At 38.7% G+C, this 9,125-nt stretch overlaps 1 protein-coding gene across 2 annotated transcripts; it reads right to left on the reverse strand.

The window, feature by feature from the left end:
- Positions 1–8: 8 nt before the first annotated feature.
- LOC127372187 (phosphatidylinositol 5-phosphate 4-kinase type-2 gamma-like) lies at positions 9–8,924 on the reverse strand. 2 transcript variants are annotated; one of them, XM_051415662.1, is made up of 10 exons: positions 8,633–8,924; positions 8,398–8,495; positions 7,107–7,203; positions 6,441–6,590; positions 5,146–5,292; positions 4,687–4,725; positions 3,393–3,506; positions 3,062–3,311; positions 2,797–2,900; positions 9–2,672 (listed from the first exon to the last, which is right to left on the reverse strand). In XM_051415662.1, exons 1-10 carry the CDS (start codon positions 8,780–8,782, stop codon positions 2,592–2,594), a joined length of 1,230 nt encoding a protein of 409 aa, XP_051271622.1. In that variant the 5' UTR covers positions 8,783–8,924; the 3' UTR covers positions 9–2,591. The 2 variants fall into 2 exon arrangements, with proteins under 2 accessions (XP_051271622.1, XP_051271623.1); XM_051415663.1 differs by having other exon boundaries at positions 8,629–8,717.
- Between the last annotated feature and the right edge of the window lie 201 nt (positions 8,925–9,125).

Genomic DNA, 9,125 nt, shown 5'->3' on the forward strand with positions numbered 1-9,125 from the left:
AAGGCAACTTAAAGGACCAGTGTGTAGGATTTATTGGCATTTAGTGTTGAAATTAAAGACTGCAACCAACTGAATATCGCTCACCTTCCAAGCATGTAGGAGAAATTATAGTTGGTGCAAAATTGTTGCCGACATGGGAATGTTTGAGATTAACCAAACACATAACCACTCTTTCTTTTTACCTAGAAAGCTATCTATGTTTCCAAATATAATGTTCTCAACAGCATTTGCTTTCTTTCTTATACGAGATGGACCTTATTGTGAAATGTTTTCCTGAAAACTCAGAAGACCAGGAGCCAGTTTGCTGTTCATAAATTCAAACTTAGTCTAGTTGTAACGTAAGTGTTGAATAAGTGGAGTTTATGCATCAATACATTCAAACTGGTTGCACAATACTTTCTACAAAGAGATTAGTTGTTTAAACATATACATATTGACATCCATTAACTACCTGAACTAGGTTGCCAGTCATTCGTAAAACCTTTACTAAGTTTGTGTGTAAAGTTCTTAGTAAATTGTTACTTTCAAACTAGTGACTTACTAATGATTTATGGTGTGTTATTTTCATGAATTGTAATTTAAAGTCTTCAAGCTTTGCATTATTATTTAACAGCATTTATCAAGTTTCAGGTCAGATTGACTGTAGTCATATTTATTTTACTGTAAACTGGGCATATGTTATCTTAAGTTTGTCAGATGGTTAAGTTAACTACACACTTTCACTTGGAGCTGCTTATAAGCTCAAGTCCAGCATAGTCTTACACATGTTTAAATGAAATCAGTTTACACTGCACATGTTGAGCTTACTGAATTCACACCTGACAAAACTAATGTTAGCTTGCTATGACCTGTTTAAAGTGAAGTGTATAAGAGGTCAATGGAAAACGGTTGATATATCTGACCTGAAACTACTTATTAATTGCATAATGATTTTAAAATCACATTTCACAAAAATATATTTAGATTAATTTGCAAACCAGAATTTATGTGCATGAAAGGCACAAAACCAGTTTGGAGTACGAGCTATTACATCCTTCTTCTGTGCCCTCATGTTTTTACCGATCATCATCAGGCTTGTGCAGTTTTGACCATTCCTTGGCTCTTGAAGATGTATTTTAAATACAAAACCTGACTCAAAATAACATTGTAATAGTCTGGACTCTATTAAAAAAACCAACAAAGTATGACTGCTGTGTCAGTTTATGTCCAGTCCCTGCGAGTACTTATGATACAAACAATTTGAACTAGTTAAAGGCATATATTAGAGTTATTCTCACAATCTTTGTCTCTCCTAATCTTGTCCCTCCTCTGCCTGTTTGTCCACTCAGCTACTAAAAGTGAAATCCTCATGATAATCATAGGAGATTCAGGGATGTGTGCCAGGAGGACTGGGACAGACGAGACGGACTAAATACGGACAAAAATGAATGCCTTACCACTGAGAATACATTTAGAGGAACACATGTACCATTAGATCTGGGATGCTTTGCATCACATTTTGCTTTTAGTCGCATTCACTTGTTAAAGTTACACCGATCTTAACTTTGTGACTCCTTTGATACGTTACTGAAGTGGGTATTATGTTGTTAAATAGTTAATATCATTCAAAGGCAAAACAAGTGGCGTACAATAAGATGCTGGATCCAAGCTACAGCATTTGACATAAAAGCTCTTTGATCAACTTACAGTTTAATAATTAGTGTGTTGTGGTGCCTTTTAGATGATGCAAGCTTGTGTGTAGCATCCCCGGAAGCTAACACGGCACTGCGCTGTAACAAAATAAATACTGAACACTGAGCTGAGAAGAATGTTGCCCTGAAGCACTACTGGTGATGTGCAAGTAAAACTTTTTAGTTTTTGACTTCCAAAATACAAACTAAATTAGAATATTTGTCTTTGTGTATATTACAGATCATTCCAGATGTGCACTTATTTACCTTATTTATAAGGAAAACAAAACAGTGAAACTGTGACCAGAAGCTGAGGAATTTCTAATGAAATTGCCAGTCTGGTATATTTGTTTACTCTTCATGAAAATGGGTTTTCAATAGATGGTACTTTAAATCTGCCTTTGGCTACATTTCGTGTATTATATAACATCAGACTTAACATCTTAAATCCCAAACGGGTGCTGCAGAGGAGATTATCATTGAATTGTTCATATTTCAGACCCTGTAGATTTGCCCAATTTATGTTCTTGTGTCAAGTGTGGGAAAAGAGTTTGTCACAAATTAATATTTAAGATATTTTCTCCCCGGTGGCAGTAAGTGAGACCTCCGTTGAAGTAAAGCTGGACACAACAAAATGAATGTGCTGACAAAATGTGTTTTTCTCATCATCTCCTCCCCTACTGGCCACTAGGAAGAATATGTTTATGTCAGAGGTGTTAACTTAGAAGACTTTTCTCCTGCAAATTCCAATTTTTCATCAGAATAAATGCACAGTCCATCTTGCAGTACAGAATGATATGGAGGGTAAATCATTTAGAAACTTTCAGTGCTTCTTGATGTTGATTTGAGATGACATTAGTATTGCACAGTGAGACTCCTCTTGTATTAGATGATGAAGGTAGCCTGGATTGAATCCTTCAACTAGGCAAAGATCTTAGTGATGAACTCCCGGAAACGCTTCGCGTACTGCTCTGGATGAACTGTTGAGATTTCTGCTCCAGCCTGTGAAACACACATTCGATCAGACATAACTGATTGGGAAATGAAAGCAACCCTTTACACTTCGCAGGATAGAGATCTAAAGGCGGCGCTAACCAATCCCTTTAAAGAACTGCTGGTCTCTCACCCCGTGTTTGACAGCCTTGGCAGCGTGAGCAGCTTTCTTCTTGGTGTCATACTGCGTCAGCACGTCAATCAGACCCATAAAATACACCTCCCTCTGGGGTGCACCTACATGGGAGTGATTCACAGCATTTGGTGAGTGACATTGATCTGCACGAATATTTTTATCTGCTGCAGCCCAGCATGAAATTGAGGTCTTTTACAGCATAGGGCTCTTACAGTATAACCTACTTACATTCACCAGAGAGATCTCAGCTGCCAGGACTCACCTACAGCGCTCTGAATAGCATACACATCCACATAAGGGTCGAACTCCCCGGCACCCATGGGTTTGAAGGAGTTCATGTAGCCACCGATACCCTCAGGGGAGGTGGAGCCCGGAGCAGGAGCCAGGTCGTTCTCATCCTCCTCTTCCTCTTCATAGGAAGATTCCATCTCCTCCTCCTCCCTCTCAGCTCGCTCCACATCATGGATGCCCAGCAGCAGGCTGTAGTCCATGATCCTCATACACACCAGAAACTGCAGCAAGAGGACACACACACACACAACTTATGTCAGAGAAAACAATGGCTGCATGCTTCCCCAACATTGTTTTCTTACCTCAATATCTCTGTTGAGCTTGTCCAAGATCTTCTCCTTCTCCTCATCACTGACGTAAACTTTTTGCATGTTATTCCTGAAGTCTACGTCTTTATACGTAGGCAGCTCCTTCACCTGGAAACATAGTGAAGGTCAACATCCGTGAAATTACATTTAGGCTAGAAATCACAATATTCATTTGCATTTTTCTCATTAAAACACAATCAGCCATCCCGTTTCCAGTGGCATAAAAGTCAAATAATATTACCCCAAATATTGTTTTCCCAATCAACACAGTTGAAAAGATCAAAGGTTTCCACTGCTCTGCAGTTTTTTAAACAGCATCCACTCAACCAGCTATTTCTTCTTCTTTTTATCGAGGTCATAGGGGTTCTGGTGGGATTTTAAAATCTATTTCCAAGTGATTTTCTTCTGTAAAAACATTTCTGAAAATCTAATAAGAAAATCCCATTTGTCACAATGCACAAACAACAACAATTAGATACAATATAGGAGACGCAATTTCACACTCCGCCCTCAGTCAAGCATTTCAAAAAGTATATTTCTGTGCTTTGTTGTTAGAGATACAGCCCAAATATACACCTTCAGACTGACTGATAGCACAGCTGCAGCCAATTCAAGCTCGTTTGTTAAGTTGTCCTTGTTAAGCAAACACAGTTACACATTTAGTTTGATTTCACTATAATTATCTTACTTACCAGGGTCTGCTAATTTTTATAAATGTTTTTATAAATATGAATCAAAAGCACTGACATTTTACAAGTGAAAGTCAGTTTACTCTTCAAAACTGTACTATCAATCAGCTGGTGAAAACACTGGTGTAATGTCTTCTGTGGCTCTGGAGGAGCTTTTTCTAATGTTCAATCTAAGATTCAGCATTTAATGGGAGTGCAGTAACTGTATAACAAACTGTGTTTTAGTGGTATAACAAATACTGAACCTGTCTTTAAGGTTATCATTAACATTTCTTTCATAAAAACAGTAGCAGTGCCAAACCTTTTCTTTTTTTTTTTTTTTACATTCTTTCCATTGTTTTATGAAATATCTGACCAGGTCACCATACAATTAAAGGTAACAAACTCAATGGAGATACATGTCTACCCATGTAGGATCTAATACACTATCTTTTCAATGAGTCTGAGTAAAATTACACCAAAAACAACACTTGCTTGTTATTGAAAACAAATCTGACTACATCCCTTCAGTAAACTGCCAATAATAAACACAGCTATAGGACAGAAAGTAGACTTTAGCTAGAGCTTGTCGCACAGCCTTTACCTTAATTTGATCTCACCTTCTCTTTAAAACTTGCTTCACGAGACACCCGGGACCCCTGAGGAAAGAAAACACCCCTGCAGTCACTAACAGTAATAACCATTATCCTGTCTAATCCTTACCAATTACAAGCCCTTAAAGTCGGAGTCTTCATAATATATGTACAGCTGTAAACCCAACAGTCTGCTTGGTACTGAGGTGGTTTTGGGTTTGCCATTACTTGAATTCATGAGTGTTAAAGCCACTATATGTAGAATTATGTGACGTGATTATGGTGCCTTTCAAGTTGTTCTAGCATTCCTTCTCTTCCTTTCATAAATACATGGGGACATTATTTACGTCTTTACAAGACTGAAGAAATTCATTTGGGGAAAAAACTGTGATATAATGAAAGTTCATGAAATAAAAAAATATCCCAATACTTGATGACATTGACATGAGGTGACCAAACACTACAGACTCCTCCTGCAGGATTTACCTTGAGGTCATACTTCCTGTGTACAAGCAGTCTGTGGCTGAACATGTTCCTCATAACTAACAGGTAGGTGTCCTCGCTCTCCACAGTGACTCTGTACATGGCCAGGAACTGAGGGAGCAGCGTATTGCCGTGACAGGTGACAATATGCTAGAAGACAACAGCAGTGAACAGACAATGAATGATGGGAAAATAAAGGAGATGCTTCAGCCCAGAGACATGATGCAGTGCATAAATGAAAATGCTGTCATCTGTAGTTAAATGCACCTCCTGTAATCAACCCTGTTTAGTTCCTGCTGTCTAAATAAGCATTAAAACATCAGAGGTAAGTTTGTCATAGTTTCTTTTTTTTCTCTGCAGCTTTCAACCATTTTTCACGTTTTTCTTCAGCGTAAGAAATTAGTTTAGTCTTAGCAAACAACATCCACTGATGAAGACTTGTGAAATGTGCTTCAAGGATATGGAAAAAGCTAACAAGTGGACCTTAACTTTGTCAACTGTGTGTCTTAACTGTGTCAAATTCTGGTTCCTATGGGACAGGGCTTGTCTTCAAACCTTTTCACTTGGCGTATGGGCCTATTTCACAGAAAACATTTTAGCATGTCACAGTAAGAAAAGGACATGACGTTTTATTGTCACACTGTCATGACTGACTGGGACACAAAGTCATCATTAATGTTGTTAGTAATTGCCTTTTCTACTATGACAAGTCAAAATGTCTGCTGTAGAAAAAATGTCTGTTAGGATACACTTCACTGTGCCACAATACACAAGCAAAACTCCAATATTGTGTTTATTTTGCCAACATGTAAATTCAGTTATTATTCTCTGTGTAGTTAAATGTGCATCTTGCCCATAAAACGTTTCCCATCAGTCTTCTCTTTATACACGTATACTCATGACAGCGTGTCTTTGCTTTATATTAGTTATTTTTATAGATACATTTAAATGTAAAAACAAGAACTCTGTCATGCATCATTACTTGCAGAAGAAAAACTCTTTGTTTGAAGTCAAACACCCCTCTTTCAGCTTTGATGAAAACCTTTGCCATGGCAACCAGGGTTATCACAGAAAGAGAACATTTTCTCCTGCTGTACAAAAGACACAGGACAAAATATGTGGGAAATATGTGAGTAATGGAATGTCTGTTCTGATTTTTACTGACTGGAGTTATTCACAAACAAAAAAATAGACAAGCTCACTAAAATGTGGGGTTCAGATCATGTTTTGCTCACAATGAAAAATTTATTTAAACCTCGAACCAGAAGCAAGGCTTTCCACCCCTGTGTTAGTCCTACCTGGTGATACTCAGAGAGGATGTTGTGCATTCCCTCCACCTCCTCGCTGGAGATTTCTTTAACTACCAAAGTGCGGTCATATGACGTCAGCAGCAGCCCCACGCACTGCCCGTCCTCATCTTTGAGTGGAGGGCTGCGGGCCAGAGACACCTGTTGGTGAGAGAGAGGACGGCATCTCTGAGCACTGGCAACATGTGACATCAGCTGTACAATACATGCACATACCATTGCACCGGTGTCCGTTTTCTCTGAAACATAATTTATAATATAAACAGACAGGACATTTTGAAAGAAAATATAACATAAAAAGTGTTAGAACATAAAAAGCTGAATTTTTATGTTAGAACATAAAAAGCTGTATTTTGTGCTGCTGCACACTATGTTTCCAGACATTTCTTGCATCACTCTGGTAGATGTGCAGAAATAAAACTTTCATTGGCACATACTTTAAAGAGCATGTGCAGTAAGCCTCACACAAAGTAATTGTGTGTTAAGCAAATGTGCACTGAGCAGAATGGATGATGACTGTGTGCCACCTGGCACATGCAAATATCACACAAAGAAATGCAAATTCAGGGAGCTGACCAGTACATACAGATGAGTGTCTGACTTTATATGAAAGTTTGCACAATCAAATGTTGGTTTGCAGTGAGTTTATAATCATACCTGGTAATCTTGGTCCTCGATACCAAAGTGCTCTCGCAGGTTTCTGAATACCTGTGGACAATACTCTTTAAATTTGAACTGTCCTGGAAGATTCTCCCTGAGGAACAGAAGAAGTTTAAACACATAAAATAAGAATAATACAGTTTAATTTACTGTCTTCACACATCATCTAATCAGCAGCTGGGAGCTATACCACATCGACCATTAAATAATCATTAATTCATTAAATATCCACAACTTCAGATAATTAGGTTTAACATGAAACGTTTTCCCTCTCTGATTCTCACTATATCTTTTTTAAATACAGCACAAATATAATATTCCAGTTCACAGAAGTAACATGTACAAATCATGTGATCGAAGGATAACATGATTATATGCCATTCTATATGAATATGGTCAAAACAAATACAATCTACACAGAGAACCAATTACAAACTGTGTTTATATTAATTCACACTATATATGTGTGTGTGTTCATTAATGCCACTAAAACATGTGTGTTTCATGGTGGAGGCAAGAATCATTGGTTATTTTCTGTTGAAACTAATTGACCAAATTCTTCTTTAGCATCCACATGAAGAATCACTTGAGTAAAATCTCACTAAGGCAACAGCACTTTAACTTGAGAAAACATCTTTTATTGTTCAGCCCACCTCTGTTTATAAGTCTTTACACGACCTGGATTCCTGAATGGATTAAAGGATTATTGAAAGCCACTCAAGTTTTCTAGACTCCATCCGTATAGAAAGTGAACCTCACAGCAGACACAGTGTATGGCGCACTTTTCATAAATGGTTATTATTTTTAAACAGCCTCAGTCGGACACTTTGCCTGACTGACGCTCATCCTCTGTGAGCCAAACAACATTCTCTGATGAGTTCATCAATTTAGTTTGTCTGAGACTTATTGGTTGTTACACAACCACTGAAACAGCTCTCTGGGTGCAAATTGTGCTGCATTTTCCAACTCTGGTATACAATATCATTCTTTTACATATAATCCTGACAACATTACATTGTGCAGATTGTCTAGACAAGCTAGATTATTATGTCTTTCATCTTTTCTTCTTCGTTCAATGTCATTGTCAGTGGTAATAGCTGTAGCTGTGGTAGTTTTAAAGCTATTGTTAGGGTAGAAAACCATTGTCGTTCTCTAAATGGGGTCTGCAATTTCTGATAAGCTCATGCAGGCAAACAAATCATAAGAGCCACATAAATCTGTGGAAATCACAGGAAGCAGGATGAAGGTTCCTACAGTCAGGCAGACAGAGCTGAGAGGAGCACAGTACTTGTTGAAGAGGTGGTTGTTCACTTTGATCTTGGTGCTGGCTTTGAAGTCGTCTGGAAGCAGCATGACAGGTACAGGCACCTGGCTCAGGTCATTAATCTGCGCATGATCAATGGGTTAATAGTTAATGAACACATTTACACACACACACACACACACACACACACACACACACACACACAGAGAGAGAGAGAGAGAGACCTATAGAAACAGACTCATGCCATGCACATACCTACCAAGTGATTGACTCCCCACATCAGGACGCTCATCACGGGGTCACTGGCTCGGAAAACCTCCACTTTCTGCTGCACAAAGTGTTTCTTTTTCGTCTTCCTTTTGGGTGCCAGGGTGTTCAGAGGGTTGGAGGAGGCGCCCGGAGAAGACATCGCACTCTCCCACCCGTGTATCCGTGTCTCAGTGTGTACGGGCAGGGTTGGCCACTGGTCATCTGCTGCGTCCTGTTTATGTAAAGTAGCCTGAAGTTAGTCCGCCTTGTTGGACTCTCTGCAGCCGCAACCTCCTGCGCTGTGCGTCGATCCAGAGCAACAACAGTGGCATTAAACAGGTGCAGCAGCACTGTCAACAACAGGCTTTCTGGTCGTCTTTGCATGTGCATGTGGGACTGATTTATAAGAATGCGTTAACATGGTATTTGACAATTATACCAGACTTATAATAGGCCTTATAATAATAATAATAACAATAGCAATAATGATAATAAGGTCCCTG

Source organism: Dicentrarchus labrax, unplaced genomic scaffold (assembly GCF_905237075.1).
Source record: "Dicentrarchus labrax unplaced genomic scaffold, dlabrax2021, whole genome shotgun sequence".
Taxonomy (NCBI): domain Eukaryota; kingdom Metazoa; phylum Chordata; class Actinopteri; family Moronidae; genus Dicentrarchus; species Dicentrarchus labrax.